General features: G+C 35.3%; 3 protein-coding genes across 4 annotated transcripts; 2 read left to right on the top strand and 1 right to left on the bottom strand.

The window, feature by feature from the left end:
- The first annotated feature begins 5,007 nt into the window (after positions 1-5,007).
- On the top strand, positions 5,008-5,394 carry LOC142550278 (uncharacterized). The gene has a single exon (XM_075659510.1). It carries the CDS (start codon positions 5,008-5,010, stop codon positions 5,392-5,394), a length of 387 nt encoding a protein of 128 aa, XP_075515625.1.
- Positions 5,395-6,893: 1,499 nt separating this feature from the next.
- Positions 6,894-23,171, top strand: LOC142549582 (lysine-specific demethylase JMJ27-like). Of its 2 annotated transcripts, XR_012821224.1 has the most exons (14): positions 6,894-7,120; positions 7,217-7,332; positions 7,757-7,856; positions 7,930-8,071; positions 8,475-8,538; positions 8,618-9,431; positions 10,135-10,464; positions 10,627-11,331; positions 11,815-11,887; positions 11,985-12,070; positions 21,573-21,692; positions 22,098-22,167; positions 22,346-22,460; positions 22,901-23,171. XR_012821224.1 is itself a non-coding variant. In XM_075658600.1 (13 exons), the coding sequence occupies exons 1-13, from the start codon at positions 6,932-6,934 to the stop codon at positions 22,924-22,926; spliced, it is 2,835 nt and encodes a 944-aa protein (XP_075514715.1). In that variant the 5' UTR covers positions 6,894-6,931; the 3' UTR covers positions 22,927-23,171. The 2 variants fall into 2 exon arrangements, 1 of the variants encoding a protein (XP_075514715.1); XM_075658600.1 differs by lacking the exon at positions 22,346-22,460.
- Positions 23,172-23,618: 447 nt separating this feature from the next.
- LOC142549581 (germin-like protein subfamily 1 member 14) lies at positions 23,619-24,712 on the bottom strand. The gene is made up of 2 exons (XM_075658599.1): positions 24,470-24,712; positions 23,619-24,394 (listed from the first exon to the last, which is right to left on the bottom strand). The coding sequence occupies exons 1-2, from the start codon at positions 24,591-24,593 to the stop codon at positions 23,829-23,831; spliced, it is 690 nt and encodes a 229-aa protein (XP_075514714.1). The 5' UTR covers positions 24,594-24,712; the 3' UTR covers positions 23,619-23,828.
- Positions 24,713-25,425: the final 713 nt, after the last annotated feature.

Here is a 25,425-nt window from a genome sequence, read left to right as displayed (position 1 = left end):
GGAATAATTTAAAAGAACATCACTATAATCTTCTCTATTTGTTAAAATCATACATTATTCAATAATCTTCGATTTTTGTACGATTTAACAATTTATCGGATTTATTATAGAAATTGACGAACTTCAAACATCACAAAAAATATAAATTTATACCTCAGATCGAAGACCTCGTGTCAACGATCCCAAAACTGAAGCCGATTCATTGATTGAATAAACAGATAAATCGGAAAAAAATATCAAAACCCTATTCATTATTTCTCTATCAATGTCGATGAATGAATTCATAACTTTATCTTTTATTTTAATATTATATTATTTTATTAATAATATAATATAATATATAATATTTAACATTTCCAACATCGATATATCCGTTTGAATCAGTTAAACGATCAAATTTATCAAAACTCAAAAAATAAAAGTTCTATATCTTTGAGTTTTCTACGTTATATCCAAATTTAAATCATTTAGACTATATATAACCATAACATGTCATATTTCATTCTTTAAAAATAATTAATTATTTAGTAATCTCACATTACTAAATCAACAAATTGTGATATTTACTTCAGACATTACAAGTATTTAGATCGAGTCATTTTATTTATGTATTTAAAACATATATTAGAGTTGTTTGGCTCATTTTGAACCATGACCTTTATAATGTTTCATTTTTAAGAAAAAAAGTAGACTAAGGCCGAAAAAGCTAAAGATCTACCTATTCAGTTTCAAGTATATCTCATGTGAGACGATCTTACGAATGTTTCACAGATCTTTATCCGTGAGACTGCTTAATCATGCACATATTTATAATAATAAATAATACTTTTGACATAAAAATAATATTTTTAATGGATAAACCAAATAAAATATTATTTTCGTCTCATAAATAAAGATTCGTAAAATTGTATCATATTTTTTTCCCCCCACTCTAACAGTGAATTAGGCTCGAATTAGAATTATTTGGCCATATCTATTTCTGTGATGACAGTTGTGAATGAAGCGAAAAGGAAGAACGATAAACAAAACATTACTTGAGTTTGGGTAGCCACCACTCGGGCCACTCTTTTACGATCATTCTAAAATGTTAGATTTCTGACTTTTCAACTTTTTTTTAGAGAAGACTTTTCAACTTTTGGTACTAATTTTGTATTATTATGGTTGGTTTGGCTTTTTACACAAATTACTAAAATCGTCATAAAAATAAAGTTTATTAATAAATTTTATATTTTATTTTTATTTAATTTATTCAATAAATTTGCATATTTTTCAAGACTCATTTGATATATTTATATTATATCAGTAACAAAAAATACCACTAATATAGAAGTTGAACTATGTATTTGAGATAATCGAAAAAGCAAATGAAAAATAAATAATTGAGAAGAGAGTCTTTTTATTTCATTTAATTTTTTAGAATTTTTTCTATCCCATAATTATATTAATTAAATACTGGTTGAATCATTGAGGGACTAGAAATAGAGTAGGTCTCTTGTGATACGGTCTCACGAATCTTTATCTGTGAGACGGGTCAACCCTATCGATATTCACAATAAAAAGTAATACTCTTGGCATAAAATTATATTTTTTTATGGATGACCCAAATAAGAGATTCATCTCACAAAATACAACCCGTGAGACCATCTTAGACAAATTTTTCCTTATAAATAACAGTTGATCGATATTTCCGCTTACGTTCACGAGTTAGATTTAAACAAAGTTAGATACATTACGTCCTTGGCACGTCTCCATAAATTTTTGTGAGAAACAAAGGAAGTTATAAAAATCACACACAGAAGCTCGGTTTTATTGATCATTGTTTAATCCAATCAATTAAATATATTTTTCTATTACGCCAATCATTTGCCATTTCCAATGTTTATCAATGAACATTTATATCTTGATTACTAATGGAAATATTTTGTTAAGTGAAATGTAGTGATTGTTTATGGTTTTAAAATGAATATTGTTAGCTAAAGATGCAGCTCCTACTAACATTCGTCGTAACATTTTCTCACGTAGTCAAGTAGGATCTATATAATCGTTCATTCACGAATTTCGGATCTTAGTTACGTTGTTTAGATGAACATTATACCGGTGCTTGAACCATTGTTCTTTGAATTCACTGGGTCGAAAAGTCGCATTGTCTAGCAAACTAGCAATCCGGTAAATTGATCGTTGTCCATCGCTCCAGTCATTTACTCGTAGTCAATATCTGATTGGTAATTAATCAGGACCCACCACCTATTACCAGTATCAACCATCCAAATTGAAATCATTTGTAAACTAAAAAACATTTTCTACACAAAAGTTGAAATCATCTATTAAATGATTGATCGGCACATTTGTAAACTACAAAAAATTTTGAATAAATTTTATTTTAAAATTGCATTGAAATCATTCAAGAATAAGGATGAATATTGAATGAAAGTAGCTACATTAAAAACAAGTTTCTAGATTTTTTTCAGAAATCGTTATTTGTGAATCTTGATTTTTTTGGAGAAAATTAGTTGATGATTTTGTCACAGCTTCTACACACGTTGATTGAGTCGAGAGGAGTTTTATGTAAATTTTCGGAATTTTTGGAGATGATTTGTTATTTTTTACCATTTCTTCCTATTTTCTCCATTTCTCCTGCTCTATTTCCGCTCTCATTTTTTCTTTAAAGCCACGAATTTCAGAGGATTTTTTTGTGATGAAATGCATCACACGAGGCATTTTTATAAGTAAGTGATATGAGGCGAGTAGGGATGGACAATGGGTAGGGTATGTGTTGGATTTCATACATCCATCCACATACCCATTTATTAAATTCATCCCCATACCCATCGGGTTTTGAATTTCATCCTCATCCCCATACCCATCGGATTATCGGATACCCATATCCTACCCAAATACCATATTATCATATACAATTGAATTTTTTCAAATTTAAATTGTTTCAATAAAGTTATGAATATTTAAAAAATTATTTAAATGAACAATAAGAAAAATTATTAATGATAAAAATTTGCAAAATAAACTTTATAGAAAAAATAACAAAATATTAAAAATAGTTTATATTAGTTGAACAAAAATACTTGGATTTGAGAAGATAAATCTTCAATAAATATAATTTATATATATACATATATACATATATATATATATATATTTATATATATTAATTTAAAAGGGTATTCAGGTCGGGTGCGGGTCGAATTATATCAAACCCGCCTCCATACCCAAACCCGAAAATCCCCATACCCGATTACCAAATTATTTAATCGGGTCTAAAAATCCCTCCATACTCTCTTCTATTTGGGTCGGGTATCGGATCCTCCAACGGGTTCGGAGGAAATTGCCATCCCTAGAGGCGAGTCACTATACATAATTAAGTGTTGGCCTAATTTGATGACTTTTATTTTCCTTTCAAATTAATTATAAACAAACAACTTTCATTAATTAATATAATACTTTAATACTTAAGTTTTATTAATTTATATTTATATATAAAATTTTTATTTAAGTTATATTTTTTTGATATTTTATGTATTTGTAGTGTTTAACATAATTTATTAAATTTTATTTGTAAGAATAAAATTCACTTCATTTTATTAGATAAACAATTTAATATTATTTTTCAAATCTATTAAATTTCGACTAAACAACTCAATTTTTTGGGTATTTCATATTATAAATATATCGTTTATTGGGAAAAATTAGTAAATTAAGTTCTAAATCAAAAAAAGAGAGTCACCATAATTTTATTATTTCTCCATAGAAATAAAAACCTAAATTAATCAAAATAAAACTTCACTCAGAATCAACTCAGACATAAAATTTCACATAAAAAAAACTAGAGCCAAAAACTCCACCCGAAAACTCAACCCAAACCACCCAAAAACTTGACTAAATGATGAAAACTAAACTCAAATATATAATTTTTTATCCAAATATAAAAAAACTAGATCCAAATTATAAAAATTCGACCCAAATGTAAAATCTTGACGTAAAATTTATGTTTTTATTTAATTGTTTACCCAAATGGTCAATGAAATATATGATATTGTAAAAGGATGCGGGATATTTGGGAAAATAGACCAAGTCAACATTTTTTTAAAAAAAATAACCTCACAATTTAATTATGATACCATTTACCCGAGAATGGGACATTGAATTTATCGAACAAAACTTCTGCGACAGTGACATTGCAGAGATTACAGCTATTCCTCTCATAACTCACACCCATGATCTGCGCATATGGAGCCACAGCAGAGACGGCAATTACACAGTGAGATCGGGATACCACCTTGCCATGAATACCATATACACAGGAAGAGGAAACGCAGTGGCCGGCGATTGGGACAAGTTATGGGACCTCAATATCCCACCCAAGGTAAAAAACCTTGCGTGGCGTACGGTGTATAACTGGCTTCCGACAAGAATAAATCTCCAAAGCAAGCGAGTGATGGTCCCGTCCACATGCGCTAATTGCGACTCCATGTTAGAACAACCTTGGCACTTGTTCTATACATGCCAATTTGCTCAAGCATGCTGGGAGATATCGGATGTGAAAAATGAGATCAACCAAAGCCCCGCCGAGTTAGAGAGTTTTGCGGAATGCAGGGACGGAGCCACCCCAACGGCTGAGGTGGGCTCCAGCCCAGGCTACAATTTTGGGCTTAATTAGAAATATGGATTTTAAATTTTAGCCTTGTATTTTTCATTTATTAAAAAATGTTAGCCCAATTTGGTAGCCCATTCTTGAGGGTTTTTTCAGCCGTAGAAACAAGAATATGACTGCTAATCTCAGTGGAAATTTCACGCAAAGTAATCGACGCGCTAGTCTTGTTCAGCCCAGGACCAAAAAAATTTCTGGCTACGTCCCTGGCGGAATGGTTCTTCCACATTCTGGGAAAGCTGGATGTGAAAAGGAGACAGAGTTTCGTCATGACGCTTTGGGGAATTTGGCACTCACGTAACGAAAGGGTGTGGAACAACACTTCTCCTTCTGCAAATTGGACAATGTCCCATGCAAATGACACGCTTAAAGAATGGTTAGCAGTAAGAATGGCCGAACCACACCTAAACAAGCAACAGAATTTGGTCTCAAATGTTATCTGGAGGAAGCCTTTGGAGAACTTTCTCAAGTGCAACGTGGATGCGGGATTTGACACCAAAAAAAGATCCTTTGTGGTGGGTATGGTGGTCAGGGATTTCAATGGCTCCTTCATAATATGCAAAACAAGCCTGCACCACGGAATCGCACTGGTAAAAGAAGCAGAAGCTCTTGCAATCCATGAGGCTTTGTCTTGGATTAAAGGAATGGGCCATGATAAAGTAATAGTGGAATCTGACTCCAAGACATCAGTAGATGCTAAACAACTCAATTTTATTTTTCAAATCTATTAAATTTCGACTAAACAACTCAATTTTTTGGGTATTTCATATTATAAATATATCGTTTATTGGGAAAAATTAGGGAATTAAGTTCTAAATCAAAAAAAGAGAGTCACCATAATTTTATTATTTCTCCATAGAAATAAAAATCTAAATTAATCAAAATAAAACTTCACTAAGAATCAACTCAGACATAAAATTTCACATAAAAAAAACTAGAGTCAAAAACTCCACCCGAAAACTCAACCCAAACCACCCAAAAACTTGACTAAATGATGAAAACTAAACTCAAATATATAATTTTTTATCCAAATATAAAAAAACTAGATCCAAATTATAAAAATTCGACCCAAATGTAAAATCTTGACAGTAAAATTTATGTTTTTATTTAATTGTTTACTCAAATGGTCAATGAAATATATGATATTGTAAAAAGATGCGGAATATTTGGGAAAATAGACCAAGTCAACATTTTTTAAAAAAAAATAACCTCACACTTTAATTTGATTTTACACCAATTTTTTTGCATTTCCTTGAACGAAAGAAAATAAAAATTATTTGCATTTCCCAATGTCTACACACATTACATTTCACCTTTTACCGTGTTCTAAGTACTGAGTTTGTTATTCTAAAAAAAAATAAAAAAAATAAAAAAATTAAAAAATTCCCATGGTCAAGTTCAAAAGAAACGTGGCCCAGTTTCAGTTGCTGGGCAAGACCATCTGCGATTTGAGAATCCCAAAGTCGCCGTACGACGAGGAATTCTCAAATTTTCGAAATCCAGAAATCTGTGTGCTATTAAACCTCTCGAGGCTGTCTAATTGAAGGCAAAAGAAAAGATCCCGAGGAGAGTTTTGAACGAAGAATATAGGTTTCTTGGCAAGTGAGATCATGGATTTGAATTTTCCAGCAGTAGTGGAAGAGGGAAAACTTGAGGCGGAAGAGAATATGGAGAGTGTGACTAAGGGGTTGGAAGATGTGAGGGAGGAAGAAGAGGATGAGAAGGAAAAAGGGAAACTTGGGGAGCGAGAAGAACTGGAGGTTGATGGAGTATTTGTAACAGTGGGAAGTGGAGGGAAAAGGAGGGGTAGGAAGAGGAAAGAAGAGGGAAAGGCAAACGGGGTTATTGATATGGACGAACATGCGGTGAAATATGGTGTTCTTAGTAAGAGGGAATCTTCAAGGAAGTGTAGTCATCTGGCGAAAGAGAGAATCGAGAAATCGAGTGAGGTTGTGTACGACTGGGAATTTGACGAGAAGTGGGGGAGGGGTCGTCAGAGGAATATGAAGGGTGTTAAAAACGAGGAGATTGATAACGAGATTCGTGACACAACAGGAGAAGCGGAAAAGGGGGCGACCGGCAAAGGTTAAGGTAGTGAAGAATGAGGAGAATGGTTTTGAGAATGTGGCACAACATGTAAACGAGGAGACACCGGGAAGCAGTCATCTGTCCAAGAGAGAGGGAGTCAGTAATGAGAAGATTGATAATGAGACTGTGGCACACCAGGGAATTGAGGAAAAGCGGAGAAGGGGTCGTCTTTCAAAGAGGATGAAAGAAAATGAGGAGAATGATGGTGAGACTGTGGCAGAAGAAAAAAACGACAGTAGCCAGATTCGAGGAAACTGCACAAAGGCGTCGAGAGCTGGAGAACAGGAGGAAGGCGAGGAGAAAAGAGCGAAGAAGGTTAGACCGGAAAGTGAAATCAACTACAAGGGTGGGAAGGAGCTTAGCGAAGATGTAAACATATTCTTGTGTTGTTCCTTTTTGAATTCTTAGCAATTTGCGGTTTCTTCCATGTCCTTTGGCTAATTTTTTTCGGTTTTTCATTATCAGGGTAAGGAGATAGAGCGTAACACGTGTCACCAGTGCAAGAGGAATGATAAAGGGAGAGTTGTACGATGCACTAGATGTGAAAGAAGGAGATACTGCGTTATTTGCATTACTAGATGGTATGTACAGTCTTGCTGGGTAAGCCTTTTTTGGCACTTCACTGTAATAGTATCTTACAGATTATATTATGTGCCGTGGAATATGTATGGTGCGCATATTTTTTAAACATTTCCATTTGCTGAACAAGAAATTTCTTTGACAGAGGCATGTATTCAAAGAATAATAGTATAAGTACTAACCTGAAAGAGTTGGAGTACAATCTGTTCAAGCCATACATCATTTTTCCCTATTTGTTTGTTATGCTCTGAATCTTAGCATGCATATCTAGCCACAAATATCTTGATACTATCATGACTATTTAGCTGTGAATTTTATAGTAGATATCTCACCTGCCATAGAAATGACTATTGACACTCTCTCGTAATTTTCTCCTGTTCTCTTCAACCCGTGGACTGGCATTGTATCAATCTGGCATGTTCTCAGGTATCCGCGGTTGTCAGAAGAGGCTTTTGTTGAAGCTTGTCCTGTTTGTCGCAACAACTGCAATTGCAAGAGTTGTCTGCGGTTGGATGGGCCAACTGCGGTTGGTTATTGCTCCTTTTTTTCTTCTTCTCCTCTTCCTCCACATTTATCTGAATGCTGATTTTTTTTAATAGAAATCGAATAATTTGATACTGAAGTTCAGTAATGAAGAGAAGTTGCAGTATTCTAAGTACATTTTGCGAATCCTTCTGCCTTTCTTGGAACAATTCCATGCAGAGCAAATGTGTGAGAGGGAAATGGAGGCTAAGATAAAAGGTATTTTTTTATTATCCTGGGAGTAAAATGAATTCAGTGTGTATTTTTTGGCTGAAACTCTTCTAATCTCCAGGTTAGTGTCGGAGTTTCTCATATAGTAATAAATCAAGTTAGTGTCATATGATTGAAAAATATGGGCTTTTCTATTACTCTTAATGTTCAAAGATTGCTTGAGAACTGCAAAAGGGGTTTTGGTAATTTGTTGTTTGAAAAAGAGTTTTAGTCAAGAAGTCACTCTTATGTAGTGGGGAACACATTTGTCCAGACTTAAATCATGGAGTGCTTTAGATTTTTGTGGAATTATGGAGGCAATGTCAAATTCTGTGCCTCAACGATATAAATTTCATGTTAATTTCAACTTCCAATTTGGAAATTCTTTGACTATTGAAGCTTGTTGGAGCAGGGTTGCCGGCCTCAGAAATAAAACCAAAGAATTCAAATTGCCAGGCGAATGAGAGAATATACTGGTAGATATTGGTGGAACTCTTCTTCCTTCTTTCATCCGTAGGTACATGTTAGACTTATTTTGGCTATGAATCTATGCAGCAATAATTGCCAGACTTCCATTGTTGACTTTCACCGAAGCTGCCCACAATGTTTCTATGATCTCTGCCTTACATGTTGTCGAGAGCTTCGGGATGGTTTCCTTCAAGGAGGTGACGAGGAAGTGATAATGCGATATGAGAATCGCGGGTTTGAATACTTGCACGGTGGTGATGCTACTTCAACTGACCATGAACCTTGTGGTGGAGTAAACGTTGATACCAGAGATCCTTTTGAGTTACATGATGCGATTTCGAATAAGAATGACACATGTAGCGAAGTGGTTAACTCTATTGCTGGGGATGCTGACAAGTTCAAGTATGAATGGAGATCTACGGAAGCAGGTGCCATCCCATGCCCGCCACCAAGTGCTGGTGGCTGTGGTGAAGGGATTTTAGAATTCAAATGCATTTTTCCAGATAACTGGGTCTCCGAGTTGCTACTGGAAGTGGAAGAAATATACCGAAAACATGACCTTGAGAAAGTGCCTGAAAATTTTGGGCAGGAGTGTTCATGTTCGAAATTTGTTGGTGAAAATTTTGACATGGATAAATCACGGAGGGTCTCTTCTCGAGGAAACTTTGAGGACAATTTCTTATATAACCCATCGGCAAAAGACCTTCATTATACTGATTTGAAGCACTTTCAATCTCATTGGTTAAAGGGAGAGCCAGTAATCATTAGCGATGTCCTTGAAAGTGCATCTGGTTTGAGCTGGGAACCCATGGTTATGTGGCGTGCCTTTCGTCAGAAATCTGGCAATAAACACAAACCTCTACTTGATGTGTCTGCTATAAATTGCTTAGATTGGTGTGAGGTCAGTTACTTGTTCTTCATTTTTTGTTTCTTCAAGCAACTGTAATCTGAAGTTTTACGTACTGAAACAAGATTTAAGATTGTTAAAATTTTAGATTTTATGTATATTTTTTTATGAAAGTACCCTCAATTGGAGTAGCTGATTGATTTATGAACTCTTATGTAAGCCATTTCTCATTTGATCCCATTAATGAATCTTGTCTGATTTCCTTGATGATTGTTTCATGCAGTGCCCGATTTCAAGCTCTACTAGTTTGTTTAGTGCACCTTTGGGGTGCTTGTTTTGGGCCGTTCACTTTTGGAATAAATGCAGACTCTGAATTTTTACTATATATTGGATTGTTTATGATAATAGTTTTATGCGTGAGTCATTTAAGTTTATGGCCTCCTACAAACACATAATGCAACCTATTGCACACCGCTATTCTAAGTAATGGAGGTTATTATTTTAAATTCAAATTTGAGTAAGGTCATTGACCTAATTCTCCCTTGCTGAAACTATGAAATAGTGCGGAATTTTGACATTTATGGCATTATAGGCTTTTAAAATTTTATAAAATGGCTTTGCTCTATGCTAATTCAGATTTTGGACCATCTAGGTTTTTTGCTTCCTACTTGCCTACTTCTTAGATTTTTTCATGCCTTTATCCTGGTGCTTAGAGGTGTGAATGATGGATAAATTATTAGTTGTCATTGATGCACAGGTTGACATAGACGTCATCCAATTTTTCCAAGGATATTCAAATGGTCGGGCTGACCCTTTTGGTTGGCCTCAGTTTCTTAAGTTGAAAGACTGGCCTCCATCTAACTTGTTTGACGAACGGTTACCTCGTCATGGTGCTGAGTTTCTCAGCTGCTTGCCTTTCAAAGAATATACACATCCTAGTTGTGGTTACTTAAACCTTGCTGTTAAACTGCCCGAGAACTCTCTTAAACCTGATATGGGGCCGAAAACATACATTGCTTATGGATTTTCTCAGGAATTGCTTCGAGGAGATTCTGTAACAAAATTACATTGTGATATGTCTGATGCAGTAAGCTCTCCCCTTCTAACTTCGCGTTATCTTGCCGCTACCTTTTTTATGTTGGTTATGATAGGGCGCCATTAACTCCGTTTTGCCTGATACTCTGGGTTTTTTTTTTATTACTCTGACTTTGTGTTATGTAGCAGTCATTTACCTTTTTTTGTCCGCTAGGTGAATGTATTGACCCATTCTGAGTCAGTTACCATCGAGGATATTTCGACTATAAAAAAGCTGCAAAAGAAGCATGCTGCTCAGGATGAACGTGAATTTTATGGAAATAATCAGGAATCAACTGAAATGCTACAAAGTCAGCGACTCAATGAAAACGGATTGTCTAGGTTGAACGAAAAGACTTTCTTACCAGCCTTTGAAAGGAATAATACCAATGAAGTTAGAGCTCCTAATCTTGCAAAAGGAAACAGACTAAATGAAAGACCTGATGAAAAGGCCAGCATTGAAACTCAAATATTGGATCAGAAAGTCAGTGATATAGAGGAGGGAATGGGGCTTAACATAGGAAGGAATGAAGATGAAAACTTAGATAGCCAAAATTATTTAACTGAGACCAACAATTCAACCTATGAATCCGGCGGAAAATCTTGTGTTGAAGTAGAAATGGTGAGCTCGAGTGACATAATAATTAATGATGGTCGGGAGAAATTGTTGGAAGCTTCTGAAATAGTGGAAAAGTCCCAAGAGAAAGAATGTGCAAATTACCAAATGCCGATTTCAAGAAACATGTTGGAAAATATTGAAGACGTTGACGGTGGTGCTCTCTGGGATATTTTTAGAAGGCAAGATGTCCCAAAATTGGAGGAATATGTGAGGAAGCACTACAAGGAGTTCAGACACATCTATGGCAATCCCTTGCCACAGGTAATGTTAATATGAAAAACTAAGCAGTTTAAAGGTTCATGATGTATCTTCTGTTTGCATTTTAGGTGTTAAAAAGGAAGAGACATTCACCAGATTATGATCAGCTAGGCTGGATTTTGTAGGGAAATTGACTCATAGATAGCGCACATCCATTCGAACTATGATCAGTATATTATCTTAATTTTATTGTAGCATTCCCTTCTCAATATGTGTAAAGTACCAATAAACCAGTCTTTCTTCATTCAGTGCAATGAGCATGGGTCTTGGCAACCTTATGACTTAGAAGCACAGCTCAAATATGCCAGTTGTTGATTCTGATTTGCTGTCTGATCTGCATCTTTAATTCTTTATGTATTCTTGAATTTGATTGTCATTGTTAACCTATGGTTCTGCTCTTTCTCTGGATATCAGGAAAGTCTTATTACAACAGTTGGCTTCCACATGTGACTGTTTATTCTTATTTTGTGATCTCATTTGATGTAGATTATCCATCCTATTCACGATCAAACTGTTTACTTGACTAGGCAGCATAAGAGGAAACTCAAGGAAGAATATGGTCAATCTTCTCACCTTAATGTATCTAATATCTGCGATCAATCTAAATAATTTGTTTTGTGTTGATTTTTGGCCTTTCGTTTCTTATTTTTGTTTAGGAATCGAACCGTGGACATTTATTCAGAAATTAGGTGATGCAGTTTTCATTCCTGCTGGCTGCCCGCATCAAGTCAGAAATTTAAAGGTAGATTAGTTTGTAGAAGTCTTTTTATGTTTTGATTGCATGAAGTTTTGATGTTATGTGTTTTTAACTATAGTGTGCCATAGTTACGCGGGCTATCCATATGTTTATGTGCATCTATATCGATTTTATAATTCTTTACTCCACAGACCGACTGTTGGATGGATGACTTATGTATAATAATATATTATTATTATTATTATTATTATCAAGGTTCTAAAAAGTGCGAAACGTGACGAAGCGTCACGAACAAGCTTAAAACTTTATAAACTTGAGCGAACTTAGTATGAGAATAAGCTTTAAAAAACGTTTTTAATTTTTATTATATTTTAATTATATCAAATAATTAATAAATTAAATAATAAATAAACATACAAATTTTAAGAATAAATGCATATATTTACAGTTATCAAACACTTTAAGTCTCAAAATCACAAATTATGTAGAGTAAAATTTTTATTTCGATGCATTTAACGTTTTTATTTTGTTTGAAAAAATTATGTTATGAAATATATATTATTTAAAATAAAATGTATAATTTAAATTTTATAAAACAAATAAATTAAAATTTTATCTAAAAAAATTTCACTTTTTTCATACTTTTTCGTGTTTTTCACGCTTAATATGGTCAACCGTTTGATTGAGCATTTTTTTCACGCTTTTACCCAAAGCAAAGCTTTTTCCTCACACTTCACGCTTAATCGGCATTTTTTCGCGTCTTTTAGAACACTGATTATTATTGTTAATATTATATTATAATCAGTATTCTAAATGGGTTGAGTCGGCTGTCTAGGCAGTGCCTAGGAGGTAGGCAGCCCTCGACCGCGCAACCTACGCATGAGGCGGCTGTTTTAGGCGGCCCAAGCTAACAACGGTGCCAGGCGCTCGAGGTTGGTGGAGGCGGTGAGCAGGCTGGCTTGATGAGACAGTCAACAATTTTAAGTTCTAGTCAACAAATTTTAAAAACATAATTAAAGTCAACTAATTTTAAAACTCAAAACCCTAGTTATTTAAATCACATCCCACTTTCTTTTTTTAACTTTTGGTTCTCACTCTTTCTCACTATCAACCACTAAGCCTACCACACAAACTGTCTGCCGCCGCCGCCGCCGCCAGCAAGAAGCTTGAGGTCAGGCATTGTATATTTATTATTTAACATATTTTTTATAATATTTCAGATTTTGTGATTTCAAAAATCAAATTTGTTTTTAGTTTTCTATTATTACTGATTTATTGTTGCAGATTAATGACGTAAAAGATAAACAACCTAAGTTGGAATTTAAGCCATAGTTTAACGATAATATTTGGGAATATGAGGTGTTGTATAATAAAGAGAAAAAAGATTGGATCACATGCAAGTTGTGTAAGAGGCTTATTAAAAGAGGAGTTTATGAGATGTAACATCATATTGCGGGTATTTTATGACAAGTTGAAGTATGTCCTAAAGCATCCGATGAGGACAAAAAAAGAGTGAGGCTATCTTGAAAATAACAAGAATAAAAGTAACAAAGGGTGGAAGAACTTAAAGAAGAAAGGCCGGAGGTAAACATAGGTGCTGATGGAAAGGATGATGATTGTCAAGTGGTGGGAGATGCTTCAAAAAAGAAGCCAAAAAACCTCGGGCCTATTGATAAATGGACATCTGCAATCGATCCAACAAAGGCAAGACAACAAAACATAAATGATGCCTTGAAGTTAAAGTTACAAATGATGTGTATGAGTATGTTGCTAGATGTATATACGAAACGAGGGTTCCTTTTCATTCAATTGACAATCAAAGTTAATTGCAAGCTAGGCACTTCATTCCTTGGTTCTATTGAAGAATCCATGGAGCACATACTGGGGTTTATATATTTGAGATTGTTGAAAAATATATCATTGAGATTGGCCCGCAACATGTTCAAGTAGTGATGGATAATGCCACAAACAATATTTTGGCAACGGATTTATTGAAGCTTACACAACCTCAAATTTTTTAGACCTCTTGTGCGACTCATACAATCAACCTCATGCTTGAAGCAATTGGAAACTACTCAGTTTAGCGGAATGCTTGAGAAAGCAAAGGCCTTGACCATATTCATCTATGCACATCATAGAACTTTGGCTATTATGAGGAAATATACCAAGAAGAGTGATATTGTGAGAGGCCCGAGTTTGACTTTGGAAAGTCTCAAAGACGAGAAACACAATTGAGACTCATGTTTACATCCGATGAGTGGAGCAAAACAAAGTTAAGGAGTAGTGGGATGGGGAAAGCAGCGGAGACGACAGTAACAAGTATATATTTTTGGAATGATGTTTATTTGGCTTTGAATTTTTTCACCCCTTTAATGAAAGTTTTACGTCTTGTTGACGGTGACAAGAAGCCCTCAATGACCTTTTTATTGGGTGCTCTTAAATAAGCCAAAGAAGACATTAAAAAATCTTTTAAAAAAGAGGAAAATGCCATCCCTATTTTGAAGATTATTAATGAGAAGTCCACGGGGCAAGGGTAGACTTGATAGTCCTTTGCATTATGCCACCACTTACTTATTGAATCCGTTTTTTTACTTCAAATATTAAGCATATCAAATGACACCAATGTTATGAATGAGTTTTTGAAGTGTGTTGAGATAATTTTTCCCACTGACGAGGATATACATTATACAATCTACCATTGCTAATGATGAATTGTTGAAGTATGAGTAAATCTGGAAACTTTGGAAGAAAAATGGCGGTCGCGGCATATGAGAAGGTGAATGTGTACCTTGACTTTGAGTCGGGTAAATCATTTTTCCTTTATTTTTATTCATGTTAGTACATGTATTTTTTTTTACCCATACTTGGTTTAATTATTTTTTTCCTCTTTGCTTTTTTAAGTTGGATGGTGGTCCAATTATGGTGGTGACACTCCAAACTTACAAAAAATGGCAATGAGATTTCTCTCTTTGACAAGTAGCTCATCGGGGTGTGAAAGGAATTGAAGTCAATATGAAGGGGTAAATATTGAGAATTAATTCATAAATTATGTTATCTATCATTTCTTTTTATTAATAACAATGGTCTAAATTTTTAGATACACACTAAGAAGATGAATAGGCTTGAGATATCAAGATTGAATGATCTTGTATACGTCAAATTTAATGCCAATCTTATGAAGAAGAAGAGTAAAATAGAAATGGGTGGAAATTTGCTTATATCCTCTCAAGCTAATGAAGCTCAAGGTTGGCTTGTTGATGGTGGTGATGAGGATGAGGTCGAGCCGGGTTCAAGACTTACTTGGAGAATGGTAGCGGAGGCCTCGGGAGCGGATTAAATGCTACAACCAAGGAGGAGTGCAAGGAACATCCCCATTAGAGAACTTGACGAAGATTTAGATACATTGGAGGCAGGAGAATGAAGAAGATATTGATTTTGAGTCAGATGATGAGAGGATTATGAATGTAGTAGATGGTGCGTATGTATATGATTTGGAAGATTAGTTATGTTTAGTATAATATTTGTTCTAATGATGGATTGAAAGTTTGAAATTTAAACTTAGTTTTTTGATAAAAGTAATTATATTACTTTGTTAGCATAATGACATTAACATGATGTTGAATCTTTATTAATTATCTTGTTAGTTTGCATTTATATATTTATTTGCACATTATCTAGATGATATTATAGTGTACGAACTTTCTTTATGTTTAAACATTATTTTATTACACATCTTACATAAAAAATGATGACTATTTGTGATTATATTGTATGATTATATATGATCATTTATAAAAAATAACTTAAAAAAATTCAATCGCCTAAACACCGCCTAGGTGGTCACCGATCGCCCGCCACCGGCTTCTGCCATTTACAACATTGATTATAATACTTGAGGGTATTAGACTAACCACTTTTGATATGGTTTATCATACCAAATTTTTTTTCCACCTTTGCCCAAACATCATTTTTCTTGTGTAAATTTTATTCTGTGTATATATTAGTAATTTCTAACATCCCTAACTAATTTTTTCCACATTTTCCTCGATTAACTTCTACTGATAGAATTACTCACTTTTTAATTTATTTATTAATCAATTTAAATGTAAAAAATCATGATAATCATCTCTACATCAAATAATTAAAACTCTTTATTCTGTAAAAAATCATTAACTAAACCATTTATTTGAAAAATAAAAATATATTATACATAATTAACACTAATATTTATAGTTAATATATTATACTCATGTAATGTGTGTGTTGTAATGTTACTTATAATAATCGTGATGGGTAGTATTTTAGAGACGTAAAATGAGATTAAGGTGATCTGGTGTGCCAAGAAAATAAAATAATCAACATTATGAGAGAATGTGTAGTTTGGTAACTTTTGGCCATCAGAGATAGAAATGTGTATTCCATTCCCATAAAATATATTAGATGCCCAAGGTCTTTCATCTCAAATTATCTTGTGAGGAGAAGTTTCACATGAGCTATTTCTTTAGCATGGTTATCTGTAAGTACAATGCCATCTACTTACACAACGAGGATTGCAATTTTACTTTCTCTGGAGTACTTCACAAATAAGTTGTGGTCGGATTGACATCGAGTGTAACCATCTTTCTTTAATACTTTGTGAATCGGTAAAACCAAGCTCTAGGTGATTGTTTAAGCCCACAAAGAGACTCTCGAAGTTGGCACACTCTATTCATTGTCAATGTTGATTCAAAGCCAGGTTGAATTTTCATGTATGTTTCTTCCTCAAGATCACCGTTAAGAATTGCATTCTTAGCATCAAGTTGATATAATGGCATGTCCGAGTTAGCTGTAACTGATAGGAGAACTCGATCAGTGTTTAGTCTCGCAACAGGAGAGAGTTTCTTGGTAGTCAATGGCAAATGAATTTTGTGTATTTCTTGGCTACAAGTCTCACCTTTAGTCATTTTATGCTTCCATAAGATTTATACTTGATGGTGAATATCCATTTTCATCCAACAGGTTTTTCCAAGATTGGAGATAAGTGATGTTCCATCTATAATTCTTTTCAAGTGCACTTATTTGTTTGAAGGCAACAACGTTCCGGTCTTGAGCATTTAGGCCTCGTCAATAGTGGGATGAATGTTGACCTGATCAAGATGGGAAAGAAAGGCACGATACGTAGGTGAAAAATGCTCAAGTGAGACAAAGTTATTTATAGGATGCCATGCATATGTTCGGACTTCTTTTAACCATACAATGGGTCTGTCATCGAGATCTATAATGTTAATGACAGGTGAATCAGAACCAGTTTAAGTCTTGTGAGTTTGTACCTGAATTTTGCAGCTGAGAGTTCATGACCTTGAGTTTGTGCATGTACTTTTATATTATCTTGATGAGGATGGTTCCTTTGAGAATAGGTATGAATTGGCTCATTGAGTTTTAGTCTCCTAGGAAATGAGGTGGATGTGATGGGGTAGTATCCAATGTAGGCGGTTCTATATTAAGATGGATGGTAGTGTGGATTCCCAACCTCGCGGTTCATTGGTGGAAGACTCCCCCTAAACCGAGGAATTGGGGTATAATGGCTAGATTCAAAGAAGGTGACATTCATTGAGATGTAGCATTTTTTGGTGACGGGGGAATAACACTAGCAGCCTTTCGGGTTAGGAGAATAACCGAGGAAGATACACTTGACAACATGTGGTTCAAGTTTCCCACGATTATTGGAGTGAATGTGAATAAAAGACGAACAATCGAACACCTTAAGAAGAACGTCATGAAGAATGAGATGAGAATAAAGGTAAGACTCTAGGAAGGTTTGGATACGAGTTTTAAAAGTCAGTACCCGGAAGGGCATCCTATTTATAAGATAAGTGGTTGATAGGATGGCATCACCTCAGTGGTATCGGCCAACGTTTGTGGTAAACATTGATGAACGAGCAACCTCAAGAAGGTGCCCATTTTTTCGCTCAGACCCCATTTTGTTGTTGTGTGTCAACATACGAGGTTTGGAGAATTATGCCGTGTCTGCAGGTAACCCCCAAAAATAAAATTGAATAATCACGAGCTCTACGAGTGCGTAACACCTGGATAAATTGTGTTTGAACCATGCTATGGAAATGCTTGAAAATCTGAGCAGTTTTTTATTTTTCATGATGAAGACCCAAGACACGTGTGTGATCATCGACGAATAAAATAAACCAACGAGTACACCCAAGATTGGGTACGTTATAGGTCCCCCAAATATCGATGTGTATAAGAGAGAGAAGCATTAACGTATATAGTGGTTTGGTGTGAAAGATGCACAAGAGTATGTTTAGAGAACTGACAAAAATGACATTGAAAAGAAAGAGAACTTTTATTATTAAAAAGGAAAAGGAAACGTCTTTAGATATAATGGGTTTGGGTGAGCTAAACGATAATGCCACAATAAAACATCCCTAACTTCATTTGAATCAAGGCAGAAACGGAGTGAGACACGGATGGTGGGACATGAGTCTCGGCCTAGGAAGCATCCGTCTTGAGAATGTACAAGCTCGCAGAAGGATTGACACTGCCAATCGTCTTTCCTGATGCGAAATCTTGGAAAACACAAGAATCAACGAAGAACTTAGTCGTGCAGATGAGATCATGATTGAGTTTATCGACTGACAGCAGATTACAAGGGCTGGCACAAGTAAGACCGAATGAAGACAAAGATCCTTATTCAAGTGAACAGAACGAGTAACTTGAGAAAGTGTACCATTTGCTGTACGCACGGTTTTGGGAGCATGACAAGTCAGAAAAAAATTAAACAAGCTGAAGCTCCCAGTCATTTGGTCCAAGATGATGAAAAAGCATGGTATGGAATCGAAAACGAGAAAATACTTGACTGGGCCACATTACCGGTGCCAATAAGCGATTGAGCAGGTGTGAGTTTGCTGGCCAAACAAATTCTGAAGTGCCTTGAGCTGATCTTTCGCGACTGGTTGTTGCTCAGAAAGTGGAGTCTCGGAAACTGCTGTATTGGCATGTCTGTCACGCGCTGGCTTCCAATCAGCAGGTTTCCCATGTATCGTCCAACATGTTTCCAGTGTATGTGTTGGCCAGCGGCATTTAGGATACCACATGCGACCTTATTTGAATTGCCCAGTGGTGGGCTGTGGCTGTGAATGACGCACACTACCAGAATCGTCGCTGTGATGGGACATGTGGTGTTGGGCAGCCAACGCCGATGCATCAACAGAGGAAGACGGTGCTGACGGCCCAACATGATCTTCTGGCTACTCTCCTCATGATGCACATTGGAAAAGACACCTCGAAGGCTCGGATATGGCTTGGATCCCAGAATCCGGCTGCGTACATCATCGAGTGAGGAGTGAGGCCCGATAAGAACTTGTAGATGCGCTTCTTATAAAAAATTTCATGAAAACGACCCCCATCAACTTTATACTTCCACTCATAAACTTCGAAGTGACCCAGTTGCTGTCATAGGCAGGGCGGGTAAGGGAATTGAAATACTCTGTAACAAAGAGCTCCCATTGACGCAGTTCTTGCAGGCTGCATTAGTGGCAAATAATTTGGAGGTGCTGTCTTTGGAGGAATAGGTGTTGCGGGAATCATCCCGGATTTATTTAGCACTGCGATAGAGAAAGAAGTTCTCGCCGATCTATATCGTCATTGAGTTAATCAGCCACGACATGACCGTGTAGTTTTCCGAATTCCAGGCCCGAAACTTTGGGTCGTCTGCTGCTGGACAGGACGAGGAGCCAAAGAGAAATTCATCCTTCCTTCGCCACAGATAAACATCACCACAGATTGTGACCAGTGGAGAAAGTTTCTACCATTCAATTTGTGACAGGTGATCAGAACAGAAGGAAACTCAGTAGCCGCAGGGTGGGTTATGTAGTTTGGGCTGGGCCGCCATGCCATATTTGGTCATGTCAAACATGTGCTAACTGATACCATGTAGCTTGAAAGGAAGGAGAATGGGAAACAAATGTTTCATTCCACTGAATAAAAATTAGAGTGTTACAAAGAATTATATAACGAGCTTAGAAGGTAAAACAACCTAATCCTAAGAATTTAAAATACTAAAATATAAATAAAGAAAGATAAGTTTCTATCCAACCAAACTAATGAGATAAAATTAGATTTTCAACACAAGGGATTGATAGAGTAGTTGATTTTAATCCCATTGCATATGTGATTTTGTTCACTTTCCTTTCCTTTATTTTTTTTCTTTTGCTTTAAATCAGCATGTAATGTATTGAGCAAGGGTGGAGAAATAATAAAAACATATACATTATTTCTTCTCTGTCAACTTACACTTTTGACTGAAATTATTTATTTTGCCACAAGTCGGGCTTTTCTGAAAGTGCATTTGCAATTTGACCTTTATAATGTTGATTCAATTTACCCCATTGAACTATAGTTTGTGTTCACTTCTCCTTCATATTGCCAATCACATCAGTTTATCTCTTCAACTATATGAATTCTATATAGGTTCCCCTTGCATCATTAGTTAGATCACTTTATCCATTGCATTATTAATTGCATCGCCTGTTCAACACTTGTTAGATGCTAATTTGATATATCTCGAATTCTAGATAACAATTATAATTATGATAAAGTAATTGTATAACGAGTGTGCGATTAAAAGCATCTAGTTAAATTAGTCTGTTGTAAAATCACATACAAATTGATTGGAATTTGAATAAAAACTCAAGGATTTGTCAGGGGTTTGTGTTGAACAATGGTTCAGACCAATTTTCATTTACTTTCATAATACTTTTGTTATTAAATAATATATTCAGATAACATTCATTTATTTTTTTAATCGTGCAATTATAATACAAATGCCTTCTCATAATCATAAACATAAACATGTTGTAATATAAGAAATGTTGCATTGTTTGAGTTAAATATATGCAATTAATAATAAGAGGGTTGATTGTGTTGTGGGACATAGTCGGCTGAGGCAAACTGATGCATGTAATAATATAAAGGTTATGTGGATATGACCGAGAGTATAAGAAGGCAAAACAGAATTAATGTTTTGTCCTCAATTAAGTTTTTCTTACAAGAATTCCCTCTTGCACCTCCCATGATTTGATACTTTAATATGTAACATATTTATTCTCAGGTTCCAAGGTTCATATTTTTTCTATCATTTTTCATATTTAGCCTCCAATTAGCTAAACTTTCAGGATTCAGTTCGAGACTCACATGGTAGGATGTGCCGTGCCCTAGGCCCTTTCATCTTTGCATCTTAATGCACTTTGGCCTTTAATAAGTATGGAAGAACAATAATTATGGATGTCAATATAATATTCAAAATTCTCCTAGTTATTATTATAGTTTGTGATCCATGGAAACCAAGGAAACATGTAGATTGTATTGCCAACTGAAACATTGACTATCTCGTAAGGTACTTGTTTTGGTTTTTTGTTTTTTTTAATGGATTTACAACTGTCAATAGCTAGTTTACAGTTGGATGCAAATTTTCATGAGATCTGTAGCTCATGAAAACTGGAGTTACTTCTTTATTATTTTCCTTTTGGCTAAAACTGTTTCCTTCTGTTAGCAGTCTTGCATAAAGGTTGCAGTCGACTTTGTTTCGCCAGAAAATGTCCAAGAATGTGTTCGGTTGACTGAGGAATTCCGCATTCTTCCCCGGAATCACATTGCTAAGGAAGACAAGTTAGAGGTACAATTTTTATGGGCATGTGTTTGGGATCTTGAGCCATACTTGTTTTTTGCTTCGGAGAAGAAACATTGTGGCACCAGTCTATGGTTCATTTATATTGATTTCATATCTTCTAGATTTGCATCCATGTCACTTGTGTATGGTCATATCGTACATTCTTCTATGACCATAAAAGGCAATTGGTTTGTTTGGTGCTCAAATTCCAGCAACTATAGCCACTTTACGCTCATTCAAGGGGTTGCATGTGAAGTTCTCAGTTGGAACACATTTTTTACTAATATGATGCTTGGATTTGCTGGTGCAACGGAAGGGGTGTTTCAAACGAAGCAGTTAAAAGTTTCAATTGAGAGAAAAAGAAAATTAATGTTATGGACCTGAATTTGATTTTTCTTTTTTTATATGAAGGTGAAGAAAATTGCTCTTCACGCAATTGGACAAGCTGTTAAGGATTTGGAAGCACTTTCAAGTTCAACAGGTAGGTTTTTCCCATGTAAAGTTATTTTGATCCATCTCTTGCCCATACATGTATTTATTTTCAGATAAGATTGTAAGTGCAATATGTGTACTTTATTTTCAGTTAATTTTCAGATAAAATTGTAAGTGACTATACTCTTTTTTTCATTTCTGAATCTTGTCACCCTTGAATCTGTCAGCTCAATCACGTTGAATCCTTATTACTGTGGTTTGAAACATTTGCTAAGCATGGATGGGTTGACAACACCAAAAAAAATGGTGATTCTATTCCATCCTCTTGACAGTTTATGAAAGGTCTACATGTTTTTTTATTCTCTTCCTTTTCCTACTGAGAATCAAATATAAGGTATCGATTATGTTTTATTGAACTTCCTAACTGTACCGGCGAATATTTTGGTATTCGAGGTTTTCAGGATTATGTTGTGTCGTATTTCCTAGATTTGACTCTGGCTCCTTGTATTTTCTATGTGCTGTGATGTGCCAACTCGATGTAGTGGTAGTGGTACAGGGAATGGATTGTTAAGATGTTTATAGTTGTTAAGCCACTTCTATTTGGAGGTTGAAAGCAAATGCCGGATTCAGGAACTTCCTAAAAAATATTAATCTGCTGTACATAAATACCCCATTGGCCAATGCATATGCCCCCATAGTTTTGTCCCAATGATAAAATGACCGTGTTAGCAGCTCGTGTTGGGATCCAACCTCTTCTTTTTTGTTGTACTGTGTTTCTGCAGGTGTCAATGGGATGCCACCTTCTTGATGGTTCAAGCAAAGGAACATCATTATTGTTTAACACGAATTACCGGACGCTATCTGTTTACTCCGTTTGCGTAGGTAGACTTCAGTGGGGTGTGTTATTGTTGTTTAGTTGCATTACTGATAAACTGCTGGACATGGCAATTTCTATTGTCAGTGACTAGTTATCCTTCATTGCATTATTTATGTGTACCATGTTACAAGATTACGAGTGTGGGTTTAGTGCAATTATCCTCAAATTTATTCTTATCTTGGCTTTCTCAACTTTTCAACTTTGGTCGCGACTCCTTGAACTCTGCTATTTGTATCAATATGGTCGTAGGTGAAATATTTCATGATAAGTTACTGTCTTAAGGATTGAACTATTTATAGGTGAAAGAAATCATATATTAATGAAATTAAATTTGTATTATCAATAATAATGAATATAATTTACATAATTAATGGTATTCCGGCGTAGTAGTTAATTTTGAATGCTTGATCATGAATTAGAAAATTAATTTACCAAAATATCACATTTATTCCAAATACACACGTGTTTCCGCAAAAAGCATATATTTCTTCGTTCTCAAAAGCATTCTTTTAAAGAAAATTACAATTCTAGTATTGTAAATTAACATGTTTTCGTGTTTTAGTTTTTATATCTTGTCGTGTTTGATTTTCATCCAATAAATTGATATTTTTTTGTTTCACTCCTATTCAAAATCTTCATTTGCTGCTCATTCAATTCCAAATTATCAATACAAAATCAAACATGCTTAATTATTTATACATATTCGGCCACGCGAAGGGTCTTGCTTATTTATTTTTTTATACATTCAATATCGATATCTACGATATATATATATATATATATATATATATATATATATATATATAAAACGGCAACACATGCAATATATACTCTCAGTTGTTCCTTTTCCAGGTTAGCGATTGGAGATACTCCACCATTTTCACATCAATTTGGAATGCTTTAGCAAGAACCTCGGGATGAACAGGCGGTTTCGATCCGAATAACGAACTCGCTACCGTCACCACTCCAGGATTTTGGCTGTTGAAGCTGGCATATGCAACAGCATTAGTTTTCCCAACATTGTATTGGAAGTGTAGCGTCCCCCGCGGGAACACGTAGACGTCTCCTGGAGATAGTGTCTTGGCGTAGAGCTTGTTGGGCACATTCGGGTCCGAAGGATTCGACTCTATGAAACCAACGTACATGGTCCCTTCGGACACGAAAATAATCTCGGAGGCACGAGGGTGCTCGTGGGGCGGGTTGAGGCCTTTCGGCTCCAGCTCGATTTTGACCATCCCGACTCCCTGATGGTTGAGGCCTCCTAGCTGGTCATCGAAGACCTGTGTGAGCTTTGATCCCAGAGGATTTGAGGTGTCCCCGACTTTGTCCAGGCCCGAGTAGAAGAAATCTTCCGGCTTCACTAGTTCCGGGTTCTTGCAGAACTTTCCATTCACAGATACTGCAATACTACGATGGTTAGCCGAAATCTACACCTATATACATATATAAGAAGATATAAATCCAAGAATGTTACCCATAGAGAAAGAGTCGTTGAATCCGACGCAGAAGTCCTGCAACGGGTCGGGATCGGCGGCATAGGAAACTGAGCAAACCACGGCCAAAATGACCAAAAACAACGCAAAGCGAGTAGCCAACATCTTTTATTTTGCAAGAAGAATACGTCAAATCTATATATGCTGCGTATTTGTTCAAGAAAGCTAGCAATTTATAGTTGAAGATTGAAGGTTACAGAATTGGGTACGTGGGAAAATTCATGGCCTCTAGTATGTCAAAAGATAACTTATTTAATTTCTTAGCTTTCTAAAATGAAGAGGTTGCCAATTTGAAGAAGTTCAGGAAAATATTCCGCAGACCTGCCAAATATTTTGAAATCTAACTTCGAAATCAAGCGAGAATAGGTTCCGATAGCTCTAGCTCCTTCGGTTAAACGAGAAAACTAAGTTAGAAACATGAAGAAAATCGGAAGGAAAATTCAAGAACAATAAAAAAAATTAATTAGGCAACCTAAGGAATATTGTTCACTTGATTGGCCTTTGACATTTGAGCTTTGACACTTGATTTTGGGTGTAACACTATAAGTAGATGCCATGTTATCCAATAAAATTTAGCAGCCAAAAAAAACTTTCTCGATTTGTATTTTTTTTCTCCCTGTAGGGACAACATTGAATTACCTACTTTTTAGTACTACTCGTAGTCGTAGATAACTTGTAAAAATGTATAACAATCGAAGTTGTAGTCGACAACTAAAATGAATTTTTATTATATTTATATTTATTATTTCTGTCCTACTACATGTTTTTAATCTATAAATATATGTGTTTGCAAGAGGAAAAAATGTTACAAAAAATTTGTCCTACGATTTTGTTTTCGCTTGCTTCATTTATAATACAGAGGTGTTTGTTGGTGAAATTGCTCTCTTTTTGTATATTTTTCCAGTTCTAATTAACTTATTGGTTGAAATCTTGTTTA

This window comes from Primulina tabacum, chromosome 6 (genome assembly GCF_025594145.1).
Source record: "Primulina tabacum isolate GXHZ01 chromosome 6, ASM2559414v2, whole genome shotgun sequence".
Taxonomy (NCBI): Eukaryota; Viridiplantae; Streptophyta; class Magnoliopsida; order Lamiales; family Gesneriaceae; genus Primulina; species Primulina tabacum.
Note: the sequence above shows the minus strand (reverse complement) of the source record. Positions and strands in the feature narration are given on the sequence as shown.